The sequence below is a fragment of the Plecotus auritus genome (assembly GCF_963455305.1).
Source record: "Plecotus auritus genome assembly, chromosome: 2".
Classification (NCBI taxonomy): Eukaryota; Metazoa; Chordata; class Mammalia; order Chiroptera; family Vespertilionidae; genus Plecotus; species Plecotus auritus.
In genome coordinates this window covers 58593300-58615465 of record NC_137771.1, presented here as the reverse complement: position 1 = coordinate 58615465, position 22166 = coordinate 58593300, and the positions used below count along the sequence as shown (strand labels likewise).

Genomic DNA, 22166 nt, shown 5'->3' with positions numbered 1-22166 from the left:
TTATATGAAATGCTGAAAGGCATTCTTTAAGAAGAGGAAGAAGAAGAAAAAGGTAAAGATAAAAATTATGAACAACAAATACATGTCTATCAACAAGTGAATCTAAAAATCAAGTGAATAATAAATCTGATGAACAGAATGAACTGGTGAATATAATAGAATCAGGGGCATAGAAAGGGAGTGGACTGACAATTCTTGGGGGAACGGGATGTGGGAGGTGCGGGAAGAAACTGGACAAAAAGCATACACCTATGGATGAGGACAGTGGGGGGAAGATAAGGGCAGAGGGAGGGTGGGAACTGGGTGGAGGGGAGCTATGGGGGGGAAAAAGGAACAATTTTAATAATCTGAACAATAAAGATTTATTAAATAAAAAAAAGAAAGAAATTTATCTGAAACAGAGTTCAGAGTAATTATGTTAAAAATGCTCAACAGTATGAAAAAGGAAATAGTAACTATGAAAAAAGAACAGTCTGAGATAAAGAATGACATAACACAAATAAAGAACACATTGGAAGGAATACACAGCAGATTAGGGGAAGTTGAGGATCAAATCAGTGAATTAGAAGACAGAGTTGAAAATAACACTAAATTAGAGAACCAAAAAGACAAACAATTAAAAAACAGGAGGACAGCCTAAGGGAGCTGTGGGACAATGTGAAACATAACAATATTAGAATAGTGGGTGTGCCAGAAGAGGCAGAAAGGGAGAAAGGAATAGAGAAGGTGTTTGAAGAAATAATGGTAGAAAACTTCCCTAACCTGGTAAAGGAAAAAGTCACAAGTTCAGGAGGCACAGAAAACCCCAAACAAGAAGAACCCAAACAGACCCACGCCCAGACACATCATAATTAAAATGCCAAAAATTAAAGACAAAGAGAGAATCTTAAAGGCAGCAAGAGAAAAGAAAACTGTTACCTACAAAGGAGTCCCCATAAGGCTGACACCTGATTTCTCATCAGAAATCTACAGGCCAGAAGGGAATGGCATGAAGTACTCAAGGTAATGGAAAGCAAGGATCTGAGACCAAGATTATTATATTCAGCAAGGCTATTATTCAAAATAGATAGTCAAATAAAGAGCTTCCCAGCAAAAACAGGCTAAAGGAGTTCATCACCACCACGCCAGCATTATAAGAAATGCTAAAGGGATTGCTGTAAGGGATTGCTGAGAAGAAGAAACAGGAAGAGAAACGTAGCCATACAGAATTAAAATGGCTATAAATAAGTACCTCTCAATAATAGCCCTAAATATAAATGGATTAAATGCTCCAATCAAAAAGTGTAGGGTAGCTGAGTGGATACAAAAACATGGCCCAACTATATGCTGTCTACAAGAGACCCACCTCAAAACAAAAGACACACACAAGATGAAAGTGAAAGTATGGAAAAAAATTTTCCATGCAAATGGAAAAGAAAAAAAAGCTGGAGCAGCAATACTCATATCCAACAAAACAGACTTTAAAAGCATCATGCTAAGTGAAATAAGCAAGTCGGAAAAAGATAGATATCATAGGATCTCACTCATTTGTGGGATATAATGAACAACATAAACTGATGAACAAAAATAGAGCCAGAGGGGGGAAAAATATTCTAGAACATAATAAAAGTAATCCTGTTTTTGCAGATTTTTAGTATTTCCTACAACTTTTGTGATATCATACTATGTTAGTACAGTTTTGGTAATATTATTATACTTAAAATCCTTTTGTCCTTGAAATATTGTTTATTGCATGTAATTTTATATATGTAAGGTTATTTTCTTGAATAATTGGTGTTTACTGCATGTAACATTATCATATTTAAAATAGTTTTTCTTGAGATATTAATGTTTATTGCATGTAACATTATTATATTTAAGATGGTTTTTCTTGAAATATTAAGGTTTATTGCATGTAACATTATTATATTTAAAATCATTTTTCTTGAAATAAAAAAAAAAACCCTGAAAAATAATAAAATACCTTGAAAAAAAAAGGGGGGGGGCAGCTATATATTCTAACAAAATATTGAAGTTACAGAACAAAATATGGTATACTGTAAACTATTTTTTTAAATGAATACACACGAGCCCAGCTGGTGTGGCTCAGTTGGTTGAGCATCATCTATGCACCAGGAGTTGTCACAGGTTTGATACCCCATCAGGGCACATGTCAGAGTTGCAGGCTCTATCCCCAGTAAGAAGCGTGCAAGAGACAGCCAATCGATGTTTCTATCTCTCTCCCTCTCCCTTCCTTTCTCTGAAATCAATACAAAAAAATAAAAAATAAATGAATATATATGATGATAGAGGCATGCATTCCCTGAAAGATTATACATAAGAAAATGTCAGTTTGTCTCAAGGGGGGGGAGGTGAGGGAGGAATTGAGAGGATCAGGAACACATCTTTCACTGTACATTTCTTGCTTCTTTATTTAACAATTGCATATACTACCGATTTTTTTAAATAATTTTAAACTATACTAGATTTAAACAAACAGTAACTTCATTCCTCACTTGTCAATCAATCCTATATAATAAAAGGCTAATGGAGTAGAGAAACCAAGATGGCAGCATAGGTAAGCACCTAAACTGCTGCCTCACACAACAATTTCTAAACTACAACTAAAAGACAGAACGGACACCATCCAGAACCACAGGAAAGCTGGCTGAGTGAAAATTCTACAACTAGAAGGAAAGAGAAAAGCTCACAGAGAATTGGAGGTATGGCAAAGGGTCTTTGTGCGCGCAGAGGGAAGGGCGGCTGAGAGCCTGGCTGACTTTCTCTGGCGGAAGGGGGAAGGAAGCCCCCAACCGCACTGAACCCCAGTTCTGACTGCACTGAACCCCAGTCCCAGGCGAAACCCCGTGGACCCAGGCTCATACAGGGGGAGTCTGGACTGTCAGGTAGAGAGAAAGGCACCCGGAGACTCGAAGACCCGGGGGAGACCCTGGGGAGCTCCGGCAGGCAGGGTTCCGGAGGCGTGCACGCCAGTGTGCACAAAGGCTGCGGAGGTTGCCACAGGCTTTCCCTAGCAGAAGGGAGTACGAAGCTCCTGACTGCACTGAGCCCCAGTTCTGACTGCACTGAACCCCAGTTCCAGGCGAGCCCCTGGGGACCCACGCTCTTGTGGGGGGAATCTGGACTCTCGGGCAGAGACTTGGGAGCCAGGGAAGGCAAAGGTCTTCAGGCGCGCACGCGCACAAGGGCAAGGCTGACGGGAAGCCAAGACTTTCTGCTCCGCCCTGAGACTCCACCCCATCCAAGCTGAGCACAGAGGCTATTGCAATTTGACAAGTCTAATCCTATAAGGCTGTCTCCAACACCGAACTTCTCCCAGCGTAGACACAGCTGATCCTTACAGCCAACTGGCCTGGAGGTCAATTCCTCCCAGTGATACCAACAACAATCAAGACTTAACTACAACAAGGCTGTACACACAGTTCACAAAGGGGTGCACCAAGAGTGTCCACCTCAGGTTAACTGGGGAGGCCGACCCACTGGGCCATATAGGAAACCTTGCACACAAATCTACCCTGCCAACTCAGGGAAGCAGTGAAAATGTGGCGTCAAAGAAACAGATCACAAATGAAAGAAATGGAGGAAAACAAACGACTGGATATAGAATTCAAAAACACGGTTATAAGGCTTTTCAAGAATATCCTAGAAAAGGCCGATAAATATAACGAGACCCTCAAAGATATGTAAAAGGACCAACTAGAAATTAAACATACACTGACTGAAATAAAAAATATTATACAGAGACCCAACAACAGACTAAAGGAACACAAGAATCAAGTCAAAGAATTGAAATACAAAGAAGCAAAAAACACTCAACTGAAAAAGCAAAAAGCAAAAAAAAAATCCAAAAAGTTGAAGATAGTGTAAGAAGCCTCTGGGACAACTTCAAGCGTACCAACATCAGAATTATGGGGGTGCCAGAAGAAGAGAGAGAGCAAGATACTGAAAACCTATTTGAAGAAATAATGACCGAAAACTTCCCCCACCTGGTGAAAGAAATAGACTTACAAGTCCAGGAAGCCCACAGAACGCCAAACAAAAGGAATCCAAAGAGGACCACACCAAGACACATCATAATTAAAATGCCAAGAGCAAAAGACAAAGAGAGAATATTAAAAGCAGCAAGAGAAAAACAGTTAGTTACCTACAAGGGAGTACCCATACGATTGTCAGCTGATTTCTCAAAAGAAACTATGCAGGCCAGATGGGAGTGGCAAGAAATATTCAAAGTGATGAACAGCAAGAACCTACAACCAAGATTACTCTACCCAGCAAAGCTATCATTCAAAATTGAAGGGCAGAGAAAGAACTTCACAGATAAGAAAAAGCTAAAGGAGTTCATCACCACCAAACCAGTATTATATGAAATGCTGAAAGGTATTCTTTAAGAAAAGGAAGAAGAAGAAAAAAGTAAAGATAAAAATTATGAACAACAAATACATATCTATCAACAAGTGAACCTAAAAATCAAGTGAATTAAAAACCTGAGGAAAAGAATAGTCTGGTGAATATAATAGAATCAGGGGCATAGAAAGGGAGTGGACTGATAATTCTCAGGGGGAAAGGGGTATGGGGGGGGGGGAGGTTCAGGAAGAGACTGGACAAAAATCATACACCCATAGATGAGGACAGTGGTGGGGAGGTAAGGGCAGAAGGTGGGCTGGGAACCGGGTGGAGGGGAGCTATGGGGCGAAAAAGGAGAAACAATTGTAATAATCTGAATAAAGATTTATTTTTAAAAAATAAAATAAATAAATAAATAAATAAAAAGGCTAATGTGCAAATCAACAGAACGGTGGAATGACCAGTCACTATGATGTGCACTGACCAGCAGGGGGAAGAAGCTCAACGCAGGAGCTGACCCCTGGTGGTCAGTGTGCTCCCACAGGGCTCACAGCTAGCGAGTGCAGCTGCGGTGGTGGGAGCCTCTCCCACCTCCGCGGCAGCTCCCAGGGGAGTGGATCTAAGCTGTCAGTCGGACATCCCCTGAAGGCTCCTGGACTGCAAGAGGGTGCAGACCGGGCTGAGGGACACTCCCCGCCCCCCAACCAGTGCACGAATTTCATGCACCGGGCCTCTAGTACTATAATAATACTCCAAAGACAGAGTTGAAAAACTCCATACTTGGCTACAGTGAATCAAACATTTTCACCTAAGCAGACTCATCAAGTGAGTTTTGTGACCTAGTACAAAGTCTGGATGCATCTTCCAGCTTTTTGCAGAACATGTAGCTTTGAAACAACATTTCCATATCACCACCATTTTTATAGGACCCCATGGGACCACATCACTTACTCAAAAAACCTGGAAGCAAACTGGCTAAATATTTAGCAAAAGGATAATTTCATTTGCCTGAAGAGAATAAGCTCAATCAGATTTTTTTAAGGTTCTTTCCATATTAAGAGCTACTGTAATTGTATAACATTTAAACCAATAGATAAACTTAAAAGAATAATGAATTTTCTTCTTTACTTACAGAGGCCAAACTCTGTGCAGAACCTGAGTATTTACTGAAAAGTCCTCCATTAGCATAGTTACAAGACTGAGATCCTTTGTCTTTGACAGAACCTAAAGATAATGTCAAATTCTGTCTGCTACTGGAACAACTTGAACCTACCAAACAAACGTAAATATTAAAAGTATCATAAGTCCAATGATAAATTTCAGGTAAAATTTCAAAGTTTATGTTATATTAATTCACAAAGCTGATCTTAAAACATATTTCATTCAATTGTATAAATTATTAAATGTACACCAATATTAAAATCTACATTTTTATAAAATGTTTTTAATATTGCTAAAATCTGATTCTTAAATGAAGAATAAAACATTCATCTAATTAATTAGGGGAGTATTTGATGATCTAATGTAATTAATATAAAAATATTGAAAGCTCTGAACCTCCCGTGGCCGGGTGGCTCAGCTGCTTGAGCATCGACTCATGAACCAGGAAGTCATGGTTAAATTCCTAGTCAGGGCACATGCCTGAGTTGTTGGCTTGATTCCCCAGTAGGGGGTGTGCAAGAGCCAGCCAATCAATGATTCTCTTTCATCACTGATGTTTCTATCTTTCTCTCCCTCTCTGAAATCAATAAAAATATAAATAAATAAATAAAATATATAAATCATTTTCTTGTACATAATATAGTACAAGATGCACAGTGGATGCCTTAAAACACAGAATAGTACTGAACTATATATGTGTGTGTGTGTGTGTGTGTGTGTGTGTATGTATGTATATATATATACATACACACATATATATAGATAGATAGATAGATAGATACATATATCTACATATACACTGTTTTTTCCTATACACACATACTTATGGTTTCTCTTTGGCACATGCAAATTGTGAAATCATTACTCTTGTGCTTTGGGGTCATTATTAAGTAAAATAAGGGTTACTTGAACACAAGCACTCTGATACCGTGACAGTCAATGTGATAAGTGAAATGGCTACCAGGTGATTAAAAGGCCGGTAACATATATAGCGTGATGTGGGGGACAAATGGATGATTATGTCCCAGGCCAGATGAAGCAGGACAGCATACAATTTCATCACACTACTCAGATCAGCACATAATTTAAAACTTATGAATTGTTTATTTCTAGAACTTTCCATTTAATATTTTCTGATGGTTGACTGCAGGTAACTGAAACTATAGAAAGCAAAACCATGGATAGGGGAGACTACTGTATAAAATTTTATGTCTCAATATTATCTTTATTTGTTTTTCTTTTTTTGTTGTTGGTTTTTTCTCAATATGATATTTAAAAGGGAATATAAATGGACATACGCCAAAACATTATCAGTAGTTATTTCCGGGGAGCAAAGTTTCCAGTGGTTTTAATTTCTTCTATTTGCTCATCTGTATTTCCTAATTTGTCTAAAATTAATCTGCATTACTTGTGAGTTAAATATTAAGGAAGGAAATTTTGGAGACTAAACCACTGAAATCACTGCATTCAGTTATGATTTACATATAACATTTCCTTTGTAGACTTAATTTAGCTATTTCTACATACCTTTTTCTGATGCTGCTCTTTTAGTGTATTCAAGTATGAAGTGCTCTGGTTCCCATGGTAATATTTTTCCTTTCTTCTTCCCACGTCTTCTTTTAAAGTGACGGGCCAGAAAAATTACAGATACGGCAGTCACTGCAGTTACCACAATCAACTTTTTAGCTACCGGTGAAAACCTGATCTGGAAAAGATGCAGTTAGGTTGAGAAAAACATCTTTTATTTGTTCACTTAAAATAAAGACATAAAATTTAAAATTATTCTTAAGCTAATCTAGTACTAAATACTACCCAGGTAATATTTATTCATTCAATGAAGTTAGCTCAATTTGAATTTTAAAGCCAACCCTCCCACCAAAAAAAAGGAAATGTAGTAATTTTTTACCCACTGCTCTGAAGTTCTCAGGTAAGTAATATTACCCAAGGAATAAGAGGAGCATAACATAATTCAACCTCATTAATATCTGTTGAATAACTAAGAACTAATTCATGCAACTAAATATTCCACCTGAATGATAGCAAGATTTTTCATTATTGGAATGATTAAATCAGACCTTCTCAATGAACCGATTTTTTTTTAAAAATATATTTTATTGATATTTTATAGAGAGGAAGGGAGAGGGATAGAGAGCTAGAAACATCGATGAGAGAGAAACATCGATCAGCTGCCTCCTGCACACCCCGTACTGGGGATGTGCCCGCAACCCAGGTACATGCCCTTGACCGGAATCGAATCCGGGACCCTTCAGTCCGCAGGCCGACGCTCTATCCACTGAGCCAAACTGGTTTTGGCATGAACCGATTTTTTTAACCATCTAGAAATTTAGACAAACATACATTAACTCAATTTCTAAAAGCATCTGAATAAGCCATTTGATTTGTGAATTAATCAACAAATTCTCAGCATCTTACAATGTACTAGGACTGTGCTATAAAAATTAAAATAAAATCTAATTGTACTAATTATATGCCATAAGCATTTAGGGAATGCCTTCCATTGATCAGGAAGCACTGGGAATACAGAAAATACAAATCTTGCCCTGGCTGGTGTGGTTCAGTGGTTGAGCATCAACCTATGAACCAGGAGGTCACGGTTCGATTCTCAATTCCTGGGCAGGGCACATGCCCAGATTGCAGGCTAAATCCCCAGTAGGGAGTGTGGAGGAGGCAGCCAATCAATGATTCTCTCTCATCATTGATGTTTCCATTTCTCTCTCCCTCTCCCTTCCTCCAATCTTACCTAATAATAGAGAAACATGTAAATTGACCGTACCTCCGCTACACCCACAGCCAATCAGAGTGAGTACGCAAATTAACCAACAAAGATGGTGGTTAATTTGCATACATACCTGGGTCCCGGGAACCTCCTCGGCACCCAGGTCACTCCCAGCCGGCCATCAGAGGGGCGCAGGCTTTAGGCTTGGGAAGGGGCCGAGCTGGCAATGGGAGGGGCGGGGCCCCCTGCCCAAGCCTAAAGCCTGGGCTGCCCGAGCTGGCGATCAGAGGGGCGGGGGAGGGGGGCCCTGCCCAAGCCTAAAGCCTCAGGCGGAGGCTTTAGGCTTAGGCAGGGGCCGAGCCTGGGATTGGAGGGAAGGGGGAAAAAATCAATAGAAACATATCCTCAGGTGAGGATAAAAAGAAAAATAAAGAAAGAAATGTCATATCCTATAAAAGACACATCTTGAAAATGCCTAAAGAAAGTTGTCATTTTTTCATGGTGAAGGGACTGGAGTCTGTGTTGATGAAAATACCTTGGCGGCTGCAGTGACTGGCAGTGGCTGCAGCAGCGGGGTGATGGGGCTGGTGCCTTCCCCTGATCAGCCCGGTCACCTCCCGCAAAGGGAGGCCAGACTGCGGCTTAGGTCCGCTCCCAATGGGGCATATGCCTGGGTTGCGGGATCGATCCCAATGGGGAGCGGACCTAAGCCATCAGTAGGACATCCCCTGAGGGCTCCCAGTATGTGAGAAGGGGCAGGCTGGGCTGAGGGACCCCTCCTCAGTGCACGAATTTCGTGCACCGGGCCCCAGTCCTATATAATAAAGAGGTGATATGCAAATTGATCCTCATGCCCTCACAAGATGGCTGCCTACAGTCAGGCCGGCTGGGGGGTTAGTGAGGGATGACCAAACAACTGAACAAGCAGGTTGCGTGGGGCAACCAGGATGGCAGGGGGGCCGTGAGAGGTAACCAGACCGGCGGGGGGGGGGGCAGTTGGAGGCAACCAGGCCAGTGGGGGGGGGACAGTTAGGGTGACCAGGCTGGCAGAGGGGGACAGTTGGGGGCGACCAGGCCAGCAGGGGGGGCATTAAGAGGCAACCAGGCTAGCGGGGGGGGGGGGGTGGTGCAGTTGGGAGTGATCAGGCCAGCAGGGGGGGCAGTTGGGGGTAGTTAGGCTGGCAAGGGGGGCAGTGAGGGGTGACTAGGCCGGCAGGGGGGGGCATTTGGGAGGTGACCAGGCCAGCAGAAGGGGACAGTTGGGGGTGACCAGGCCAGCAGAGGGGGCAGTAAGGGGTGACCAGGCAGGCAGGCAGGTGAGCGATTAGGAGCTAGTGGTCCAGGATTGTGAAAGGGATGTCAGACTGCCAATTTAGAGTCATTTTGATATATTACTGCTGGTTTAGGCCCCCGATTGAGGGCCTAAACCAGCAGTCAGACATCCCCCAAGGGGTCCTGGATTGGAGAGGGTACAGACTGGGCTGAGGGGGACCCCCCCCCTCATGCACAAATTTCGTGCATCAGGCCTCTAGTAAAAACATATTTTAAAGAAGAGCCCTAGCCGGCTTGGCTCAGTGGTAGAGCATCAGCCTGTGGAATGAAGGCTCTTGGGTTTGATTCCGGTCAGGGCATATGCCTGGGTTGTGGGATCGATCCCCAGTGGGGGGCATGTGGGAGGCAGCCAATCAATGATTCTCTCTCATCATTGATGTTTCTATCTCTCTCTCCCTTTCCCTTCCTCTCTGAAATCAATAAAAGTATATTGTTAAAAAATAATATCTATCCTACTTCTAAAGTAAAAAAACAACAAAACTCAAAAAAGAAAAGGTGGGGGGAGGACTAGTACTTTTCCACTGCCTCCCAAACGCTGGGGCTCTTGTAGTGAGAGCCTTTCTTTAAGTATATGATGCCAGTTTATAATTTCTTCAGTAAATGCGGTAATTAGTGGTATCTTGTTTCATATGTGGAATAAGGAGGTTGTTATGGTTGATGCATTTATTATGGATAGTATGAATGTAGTAGTTATTAGATTATAGATAAATAGGTTTAATAATGTTAGGGTTGGATTATAAATTAAGATAGAAATTATTTATCCTATATGAGCAACAGATGAATAAGCCGTAATTTTACGTAACTGCGTTTGATTTAATCTTCCTCAACCTCCAATTGCAATTGATAATAAGGATATAATTAGGAGGTTTAGATTAATAGGTGAAATTGTGTATAAGACGGATAAGGGGGCTAGTTTTTGTCATGTTAGTAGACTCAGTCCTGATGAGAGTGGAACACTTTTAGAAAGGGAAGGAGAGGGAGAGAGAGATAGAAACATCAATGATGAGAGAGAATCATTGATAGGCTGCCTCCTGTACACCCCACACTGGGGATCGAGCTCGTAGTCTGGGCATGTGCCCTTACTGGGAACCAAACCGTGACCTCCTGTTTCATAGGTCGACACTCAACCACTGAGCCATGCTGGCTGGGCGTAAAATCAAAATTCTATTTATATGTTATATATTATTTTTACATAAAATTCCCATTAAAGTTTACAGTCCTAATCTCATGAAAAAAAGAAACCTTTCCATGACAAAAATAAGGCAAATTTCCCAGGGAAAAATGTTTATCCTAAGTAATCTAGACAACACAAGGTTTGAAAGTCTCTAATATTACTCCTGCCTATCACTTTTCATTTGTTACTTTTTCCCCTCACAGGAAAGTCAAATACTTCTATACCATTGCCTGGAACGCTGGAAATACAGCATCTCATTTCCTTACCTCCAGGGAAAATGCAAACTAGACATGTGTCCTATTCATTCAACATGCACTGAACATCAACTTATGGGCCACACGCTGAGAATAAAAAGAAAGGAATAAGACCCTGTTCCTTGTGCTCATATTGCACAATCCTCCCCCCTCCATAACCTGATGCCACTGTTTAATGTTCTGGTCAAGTTTTCCTCCCTCATCTAATGTTCTCTGGAAACAGAAGTTATTTGGTTACATACAAGTCTTCGGCTCCAATAACCTTGTTTCACTTTACACAGCATAAACTTCTCATTAAACTGATATATTCCTTCAAGTCCAATGCAGTACTTACCACACACCTTTTCTTTCTTCTTCCTTCTTTGTTTGTTTGTTTGTTTGTTTGTTTGTTTGTGGGAGGGTTCTAAGCTAACTCTCAGTTAGTGCAGGGACTACATCTAGATCTTGCTCAATACTTTGAAGCTTGACTGAAACACAGTGATGCTTAATACATTTATTTTGAATAAATCTCTCTGACAACTAGAACATACCACAAGTCACATGCTAACTGCAAACTCTGGAAAATGGGGATATTAATATCTTCCTCATACGGTTGTTATAAAAGGAGATGACACATATAAAATAATATCTGACACAAGCAGACATTCAAAAAATGTGAGCTCTTAATATTTTAGTGTAACAAACATCTTATTTCGGAATAACTTTACATTTACAGAAAAGTTGCAAAGATAGTAGAGAAAGTTCCCACGTGGCTCAAAAAATTCCCACATCTCTGATATTAATATCTTATATAACCATAGTACTCTTGTCAAAACTAAAAAGTTAACATTGGCACATCATTATTAACTATAGACCTTGCCCTGGCCAGGTAGCTCAGTTGGTTAGAGTGTTGTCCTGATAAAACAAGGATTCCGGTTCAGTCCCCAATCAGGGCACATACAAGACGCAACCAATGAATGCATCAATGGGCGGAGCAGTGAATCAATCTCTCTCTCTCTCTCTCTCTCTCTCTCTCTCTCTCTCTCTCTCTCTCTCTCTCTCTCTCACTCTCATATCAATTTAAAAAAGAAAGAGCTATGGCCCTATCCCACTTTCACCAGTTTTCCTACTATTGTTCTTTTCTATTCCAGGACCAATTCAGAATACCACACTGCATTTAGACAGATTTTTATTTTTAAATGTTTAGTTAATTCCTAGTCTATCTCACTCCACTCTGATTTTGGACAATCAGCTAAACTACTTACCCTTTTCCAACGGAAAAATAGAGTTTGTTTGTATTAACATGATACATTGTAATATACCAAAATGACCCTTATTCAAATTATAGTCTGCTCTCTTAATACAGGGGTCAACAAACTTTTTGATAAATGTCAGATAGTAAATATTTTAGGCTTGTGGAACATACTATCTCTACTGCAACTACTTAACTCTACTGTTAATGCAAAAGCAAACACAGATAAAACATTAACAAATGAGCATGGCTGTGTACCAATAAAATTTTACTTACAAAAACAGATGGTAGCCCTGACTGGGTCCATCGGCTACAGTTTCTGACACACTTAGTGCATTCTATACAACGGAATGAGTTTTGGATACTAAGTACCATGACTGAGAGTAAATATATCTGCAACAGTTCTTTATATTACTTTTTAAATATTCCATGGAACAAGTTGGACAATAGTCCTAGCCTCATAAATGTATTTCCAGGATTGAAAAGCAGGTGGTATAATAAAACCAGTATGGCAAAAGATACAAAAATAATTCATAAAAAAGAAATATAAAATGCTAATAATTTTTTTTTTAATTTCTAGGCTGCAAATAAATAGGCATTGTCAAATATTACTAACTAGTGAGATTGTAGATTGGTATAGCCAATCTGGAAAGTAATTTACCAATGTTCAAAAAAACAAAAACTTCACCCTGACCAGTGTAGCTCAGTTGGTTGGGCATCGAACCGTGTACAGAAAGGTTGTTGGTTCAGTTCCCAGTTGGGCCTCATGCTGGGGTTGCGGGCTCAATTGCAAGTGGTGGTGGTGGTGGGGGGGGGGGGCCGGGCATGTAGGAGGCAGCTGATCAACTCTCACATCAATGTTTCTCTCTCTCTTTCCTTTTTCCTTCCCCTCTCTCTAAAAATCAATTAAAAATATTTTTTAAAAACCTTCAAAATGTTCATAATTACTATAAATTGCTCTTAAATCCATGAAATGATGCTCAACATAACATATAATAAAAATAAAAATTAAAACTATGGTGAAATACCATTATCACCTATCAGTTGGCAAAAATCCCAACATTTGGGGAGTATAAAACAATGCTATTCTTATGGAGGGCAATTTTTTTTTTAATTATATATATATTTTTTTAATATATATTTTATTGATTTTTTAGAGAGAGGAAGGGAGAGGGATAGAGAGTTAGAAACATCGATGAGAGAGAAACATCCATCAGCTGCCTCATGCACACCTCCTACTGGGGATGTGACCGCAACCAAGGTACATGCCCTTGACCGGAATTGAACCTGGGACCTTTCAGTCCACAGGCCAACGCTCTATCCACTGAGCCAAACCGGTTAGGGGTATGGAGGGCAATTTAGTAATATCCATCAAAATTCAAAAGTATATCTACTCTTTGACCCAGAAATCCTAAGTCTAAAAATTTTTCCTATACCTATACCTATATGAATTGAAGTATATCAAGTTTATTCACTTATTCACTACAACACTGTTTTGTAATGATATCAAATCAGAAACCCAAAGGGCCACCACATACAGAGACATTATGTAGCTGTAAGAATAAAAAAAGAAAAAGAAGATCTACATATATATTAACATGGAAAGATATCTAGGATATAACTTAAGTGTACAAAAAAACAAGAACACAGGTATGCTACTGTCTGCTACCTTCTATAAGAAAGAGGAGAAAATAAGAATACATAATTGCTTTTGCTGATATCTGAATAAAGAAACCCTGTAAGATATTAAGTAGAAGGGATTGAGATAGAGTAAAACATCTCCATGTATATACATATGTATGTGTGGTTTTGATTTTTGAACTATGTAAATGTCTTAGCTATTAGAAAAATAAATTTTAAATAATAATATTACTGCCTCGGCTGGTGTATCTCAGTGGTTAGAGTGTTGACCTGCACACCAAAAGATCCCAGTTTAATTCCTGGTTCAAGGGCATGTAGGTTCAATCCCTGGCCCCAGTCAAGGAGCATGTGGAAGGCAACCAATCAATGTGTCTCACATCGTTGTTTCTCCTCTCTCTCTCTTTCTGTTTCTCTCAACATCCTCAGGTGAAGATTAAAAAAAATAATAATTTTTTCAAAAAAATCGATCCTGGCCACTGTTGCTCAGTGGTTAGAGTTTCAGCCCATGCACCAAAGGATCTCAGTTCAATTCCTAATCAAGGGCATGTACCTGGGTTGGGGGTTCACTCTCCGTCCAGGTCGGGAAGCAACACATCAATGTTTCTCTCTCTCCTCCCCTCCCTTCCTTCCTCCATTCTACTCTCTGAAAAGGAATGGGAAAAATATCCTCATTTGAGGATTAACAACAACAACAACTAATAATAATAATAATATTTTAGGATCATTTTAAGGTTTAAATGAATTTGTAAATGTACTTAAACTATCTGGCACAGTGCTTTACACACAGTGGTGCTGCTATGTCTTGTTGCTGATCTTTTCATTCATTCATTTTAATCATTTAAGTTCTTTATTATTTTTTAATTAAATTTACTGGGGTGACATGGTTAATATGATCATACAGGTTTCAGGTGTGGCTATCTATGTTAGAAGATCCGTATATTGCACTGTGTGCCCACCACCCAAAGTTAAATCTTCTCCCATCACTATATATTAGGGCGCCCTTCACCCACCACCCCCTTCCCTCTGGCAACCACCACTCTGCTGTTTGTGTCCATGAGTTTCAGTTTTATGAGTGAAATCATATGGTTCTTAGCTTTTTCTGACTGACCTATTTCACTTAGCATAATAATCTCAAGGTCCATCCATGTTGTTACAAATGACTGTATTTCATTTGCTGGTCTTTTAAAATGTCATCCAAATAGTATAATAAAATAAACAAATAAAAGAATAAATACCAAACACTTACACTCAATATTTTCATCTCTAGGAATCCACCTTAATAAAAATCTAAAAATTAAACAGAGATCTATATATATAAAAGCCCAGAGACCGGACTAGCGGAACGACCAGAACAACCAGTAGATATGACACTCACTGCAGCAGCCAACCAGCCTGATCCAGGCCCTGATCAGCACCACCCCCCGGCCAGCCCATCCCCTGGCTGGCCGGGCCGATGGGCCCCCATTGGGGCAGGCCAGTTGGACCCCACCCATGCACAAATTTGTGCACTGGGCCTCTATTTTATATATAAATATTGAACTGCTGAAACAACCCAAAATCACAAAATAGAGAAACATACAATAAACTATAGTACATTTATATTCATAAAGAATTTTTAATGACAGAAAAAATGCTCAAATATACAACTTTATAATCTTGAATGGGAACACTGGGGGTTGGGGCAGTGGCAAGGGGGCAGAGAGACATATGCAGAAATAAAAGACCCAAAGAAAGTATAAAATAAGCTTTTATAGATAAATTGTTGATAATTTCTATCTTCTCTTCAATTCTTTTCCATATTTTTCAAATTTTACTTTAAGCATATAATCCTAAAAAAGGAAAGGAAAGAAAGAAAAAGGGAGAAAATGGGTTTTGGGGTCAAAGAGGTACAACTTCAAATCCCATATTATATATGCAATTTTAAACAAGTTAATTAAGCTCTTGAAGCTTCCAGATCTATAAAATGAAGATGATATCTAAATTCCAGGGTGATTTTGAGGATTAGAGAGATCTACACTAATAAAAGAGAAACATGCAAATTGACTGTATCTCCATGACGCCCACCAGCCAATCAGGAAGGAATATGCAAATTAGCAGGACAAAGATGGTGGCACCCCGCCCCCCAGCTGCTCCAGGAGCAGAGCAGCCGGACGGGGCAGGACGTCTGCTATGAAGGGGAGGGCAGGAGGCACAGGGAGCTACAGGAGCAGCATTCTGGCCGGAGCGAAGCGAAGACTCCAGCCGGAGTGAAGCCTGCAGACACCGGCAACAGTCAGCGAAGCCTGCAGACACTGGCCGCAGTCCGTGAAGCCTGCAGACACCGGCCAGAGTCAGCAAAGCCTGTGAAGACTCCAGCCGGAGTGAAGGCAGAAGGTGGTGGCCAGAGTGAAGGCCTGGGTCCCGAGTGCCAGAGGAAAACAGATGCCGGCAGCCAGGTGAAGGAAGGCCTACTGCACAAATCTTCGTGAAACGGGTCTCTAGTTATATATATAAAAGACTTAAAAAATGTCTTAAACATAGTGAACACTAAGCAGTAACTACTACACTCATAATTATTCTCATACATCTTATCTGTGAAACATCCTTTCCTAGATATATAAAATTACACTTTGTATGTTTCATCAATCTAGGAAACTTTAAGATGCAAGCAGGTTTTAGAAATGTGAGAAATTATCATCTTGGATTTGATAAAATAGTGTAAGTTTAGTGAACTAAATGCTACTTTCTATCTGTATATTTTTATTTAATACAATAAAAGTACAAATCGAATTAGAAGCAAATATTAAGAATAAAAATACTGTTGCCATGGATAATAAACACATGAAAAAATGCTCAACATCACTAGTCACTAGAGAAATGCAAATCAAAACCACAATGACCAGATACCCAAAGTTTTGGGTTCAATCCCTGTCAAAGCATATACAGAAATCAACCAATGAATGCATAAATGGGTGGAGCAGCAGATCAATGTTTCCCTTTGTATCTCTCTCTATTGCCCTTCCTCTTCCTCTGGTATCAAACAATCAATATTTGGGGAGGGGATACCATGAGATACCAATTCACACCCATTATGGTGGCTACTAACCAAAAAACAGAAAATAACAAATGTTAGCAAGGATGTTATAAGAAACTGGAAGTTTTGTGTGCTGCTGGTAGAAATGAAAAATGGTGCAGCTATTATGGAAGAGAGTATGGTGTTCCTCCAAAAATTAAAAATAGAATTATCATATGATTCAGCAATTTCATTTCTAGGTATATACCCAAAAGAATTGATAGGAGGGATATCAAAAATAGGTATCTGTACAGCCATGCACATAGCAATATTATTCAGAATAGCCAAAAGATGGAAGCAACCCAAGTGTCCAGCAATAAGACAAATAAATAAACAAAATGTGGTGTATACATACAATCAAATGTTATTCAACCTGGAAAAAGAAGAAGATTCTGACACAGACCTGAATGTGAATGAACCCTGAGGACATTATGCTAGGTAAAGTAAGCCAGTCACAAAAAGACAAATACTGTATAATTCCACTTATAAGATACTTAGAGTAGTCAAATTCTTAGATACAGAAAGTAGAGTGGTGGTTTCAGGGGTTGGTGGGAGAGGAATATAGAATTGCAGTTTAATGGCTGTAGAGCTTCAGTTTTAGAAGATAAAAGTTCTGGAGACTGGTTGTACAACAATGTCTATACCTAATGCTACTGAACTGCACATTTAAAAATGGTCAAAATGGTAAATTTTGCACTATGTACATTTTACCACAATAGCTCAGTTGGTTAGAGAGTCATCCCGATACACCAAGGTTTGGGGTTTTATCCCTGATCTGGGCACACACAAGAATCAACCAATGAATGCATAAATAAGTGTAAAAACAAAAACCTCTCTCTCTCTCTCTCTCTCTCTCTCTCTCTCTCTCTCTCTCTCTCTCTCTCCTCTCTCTCGCTAAAGTCAATAAATAAATTTTTAAAAAAGATTACAATAGTAAAAACATCAATTTGAATAATAATTCACTGAAAATAATTGTAATGGACTGTGTAAATTCACTTACGGTAGAAAGAATTTTTTTTTTAATCCTCACCCAAGGATATGTTCATTGATTTTTGAGAGAGAGAGAGAGAGAGAGAGAGAGAGAGAGAGAGAGAGAGAGAGAGAGAGAGAGAGAACATCAATCGGTGGTCTCCCATACTCCAACTGGAGACAAACCTGAAACCTAGGTTATGTGCCCTGAAAGGAAATCAAATCTGCAAATTTTTTGGTGTACAGGATCACGCTCCAACCAACTGAGCCACCCAGCCAGGAATAGGTAGGAAGATTTTTTTAAAGTAATGCAATCCCAGGACAACCTAGAAAAAATGGACATATTTCTAGAAAAATACAATCTTCTGAAACTCAATCAGGAGTAATCAGAAAACCTGAATAGGCTGATTATTACCGACGAAATTGAAGCAGTAATAAAGAAACTTCCAGCAAACAAAAGCCTGGTCCTGATGTCTTCACAGGAAAGTTTTACCAAACATTCAAAGAAGAATTACTACCAATCCTCCTCAGACTATTCCAAAAAATACAAGAGGAAGAAACACTTCCCAGCTCTTTCTATGAAGTCAGCATTAACCTGATTCCAAAACCAGAAAAAGACACTACAAAGAAAGGGGATTACAGGCCAATATCCCTGATGAACATAGATGCTAAAATCCTCAACAAAATATTAGCAAATTGCATCCAACAATACATTAAGATTATACACCATGACCAAGTAAGATTTATTCCGGGGATGCAAGGCTGATACAATATCTGCAAATCAATAAATGTGATACATCACATAAACAAATTTAAAGACAAAAACTACATGATCATATCAATTGATGCAGAAAAAGCATTTGACAAAATCCAACAACATTTTTTGATAAAAACTCTCAGCAAAGTGGGAATAAACATAATAAAGCCTTATATGACAAACCTATAGCCAACATCATACTCAATGGGCAAATACTAAAACCATTTCACCTAAGAACAGGAACAAGACAGGGATGCCCACTTTCATCACTCCTGTACGACACAGTATTGGAAGTGCTAGCCATAGCGATCAAACAGAAGAAGAAATAAAAGGCATCCAAATTAGAAAAGAAGAAGTAAAACTGTCATTATTTGCAGATGACATGATATTGTACATAGAAAACCTTAAAGACTCCATCAAAAAACTACTAGACTTAATAAATGAATTCAGCAACATACCAGGATACAAAGTTAACACCCAGAAATCTGTGGCTTTTTTATATACCAACTAGAGGCCCAATGCATGAAATCTGTGCAAGGGGCTCGGCCCTCACAGTCCTGGCTGCCTCAGCCCTCGCAGTCCCGGCTTCGTCCGGAAGGTCATCTAGATGGTCATCCTGCTGTTTGGTCTAATTAGCATATTAGCTCTTTATTATATAGGATAATGAACTCACAGAAAGAGAAACTAAAAACACAATCCCATTTACCACTGCACCAAAAAAATTAAGATACCTAGGAATAAACTTAAGGAAGTAAAAGATCTGTACTCAGAAAACTTCAGGATGTTGAAAAAAGAGATAGAGGAAGATATAAACAAGTGGAAGTATATACCATGTTCATGGACTGGTAGAATCAACATCATTAAAATGTCCATACTACCCAAAGCAGTCTATAGATTCAATGCAATCTCCATGAAAATAACGGCATATTTCACAGACCTAGAACAAAGGCTCCAAAAATTGATATGGAACAGCTCTAGCTGGTTTGGCTCAGCTGGTTTGGCACAGTTTTCGAAAGTGGACATACAGAAGGCCCAGAAACATGAAAAAATGGTCAAAGTCACTAATCATCTGAGAGATGCAAATCAAAACGACAATGCGGTACCATCTCACACCTGTCAGAATGGCTATCATCAACAAATCAACAAACGACAAGTGCTGGCGAGGATGTGGAGAAAAGGGAACCCTTGTGCACTGCTGGTCGGAATGCAGACTCGTGCAGCCACTGTGGAAAACAGTATGGAGTTTCCTCAAAAAACTAAAAATGGAACTCCCATTTGACCTAGTGATCCCACTCCTAGGAATATATCCCAAGAAACTAGAAATACCAATCAGAAAGGACATATACACCCCTATGTTCATAGCAGCACAGTTTACAATTGCTAAGATTTGGAAAGAGCCTAATTGCCCAATAGCAGATGAATGGATAAAAAACTGTGGTACATCTACACAATGGAATACTATGCTGCTATAAAAAAGAAAGAACTCTTGCCATTCGCATGGATGGACCTGGAGAGCATTATGCTAAGTGAAATAAGCCAGTCAGAGAAAGATAAGTATCACATAATCTCACTCATTTGTGGAATATAATGAACAACATAAACTGATGAACAAAAATAGATACAGAGACATAGAAGCATCAAACCTCAGAGGGAAGGAGAAGAGTTGGTGGGAGGGGTAAGAGATCAACCAAAGGACTTATATGCATGGTTATATAAGCACTAGAGGCCCGGTGCATGAAATTCGTGCACGGGGGGCTGTGTCCCTCAGCTCAGCCTGCACCCTTTCCAATCTGGGACCCCTCGAGGGATGTCCAACTGCCCATTTAGGCCCGATCCCGATAGGATAGGATAGGGATCGGGCCTAAACAAGCAGTCGGACATCCCTCTCACAATCCAGGACTACTGGCTCCCAACTGCTCGCCTGCCTGCCTTCCTGATTGCCCCTAACCGCTTCTGCCTGCCAGCCTGATCACCCCATAATCACTCCCCTGCCAGCCTGTTTGCCCCTAACTGCCCTCCCCTGCAGGCCTGGTCACCCCTAACTGCCCTCCCCTACAGGCCTGGTCACCCCTAACTGTCCTCCCCTGCAGGCCTGGTCCCCCCCAACTGCTCTCCCCTGCAGGCCTGGGTCCCCCACAACTGCCCTTCCCTGCAGGCCCGGTCGCCCCCAACTTCCCTCCTCTGCCGGCCTGGGCACCCCTAACTGTCCTCCCCTGCAGGCTTGATTGCCCCCAACTGCCCTCCCTTGCAGGCCTGGTCCCTCCCAACTGCGCTCCCCTGCTAGCCATCTTGTGGCGGCCATCTTGTGTCCACATGGGGGCAGCAATCTTTGACCACATGGGGGCAGCAAACTTGTGTGTTGGAGTGATGGTCAATTTGCATATTACTCTTTTATTAGATAGGATAGAGGCCTGGTGCACAGGTGGAGGCCAGCTGGTTTGCCCTGAAGGGTGTCCCAGATCAGGGTGGGGGTTCCCTTGGGGCATGGGGCGGCCTGGGCCAGGGGCCTATGGTGGTTTGCAGACCGGCCACGCCCCCCGGCGACCCAAGCAGAGGCCCTGGTATCTGGTATTTATTTATTTTCTATAATTGAAACTTTGTAGCCTTGAGCTGAGCCAAACCTCCTAGCTGCAGCCATTTTTGTTGGGATGTATTTATCTTCTATAATTGAAACTTTGTAGCCTTGAGTAGAGGACTAGGCTGTCCAGGGTGTGTGGAAAGCTTGGCTTCCTCCATTACTGGGGAAACCCAAGCCTCCTGCTTGCTCCGTGGCCGCAGCCATCTTGGTTGGATTAATTTGCATACTTGCTCCTGATTGGCTGGTGGGCGTGGCTTGTGGGTGTGGTGGATGTACAGTCAATTTGCATATTACTCTTTTATTAGATAGGATAACCAATGGACACAGACAGTTGGGGGGTGAGGGCATGTGCTAGGGGGTGAGAGGGAGAGGTCAATGCAGGGAAAAGAAGACATATAATACTTTCAACAATAAAGAATTTAAATAAAATAAAAATATAAAATACAATCCCTTTTAAGAGTTATGAATTTGATAACAACAACAAAAACACAAAATAAAACCAAGTTAAATTGTAAACTACTTTAACAAATATTTTGACTGAACCTTTTAAAATGTCAATTAAATTTTAAACACTGTAAGCAAAATATGCTCGGAGGAGTAAACTTATTATTCAACTTAATGTTAATTTCATTATTTTTTTTTTTTACCTGGGAAAGAGAATAATACCAAGACAGAGGGCGATCAAATGCTCTTAGTGCTGTGGTCTTCAAGGAAAACTGTGATTCTCTTACTGTTTCTTCTGACATGACTCCTCTTCTAATCTTCATTAAATGAAACATAAAAACATATTAACCACAAAGATTTCTTGTTATTCTATCAAATTAAAATTTTAACTCTATCATGGTATTAATAATTCATGATATTACATTTACCTGAAGAAAAGAGCATTCTGAGCCAAATTTACTTGAGCTGAATGTTTACTTATTATTCACCAAA

General features: G+C 40.2%; 1 protein-coding gene across 2 annotated transcripts in view; it reads right to left on the bottom strand.

Moving 5' to 3' along the window:
• Window positions 1–22166, bottom strand: part of MIGA1 (mitoguardin 1) — a gene marked incomplete at its 5' end in the record, with an annotated part of 97094 nt that overhangs the window by 69779 nt on the left and 5149 nt on the right. The window contains 3 exons of one of the 2 annotated variants that reach the window (XM_080658155.1): window positions 5477–5613; window positions 7033–7210; window positions 21878–21991. In XM_080658155.1, the coding sequence (XP_080514281.1) occupies window positions 5477–5613; window positions 7033–7210; window positions 21878–21976 (414 nt within the window). Of the gene's footprint in view, window positions 1–5476; window positions 5614–7032; window positions 7211–21877; window positions 22010–22166 lie in introns of those variants that run through there. The other variant, XM_080658154.1, reaches the window with a different exon arrangement.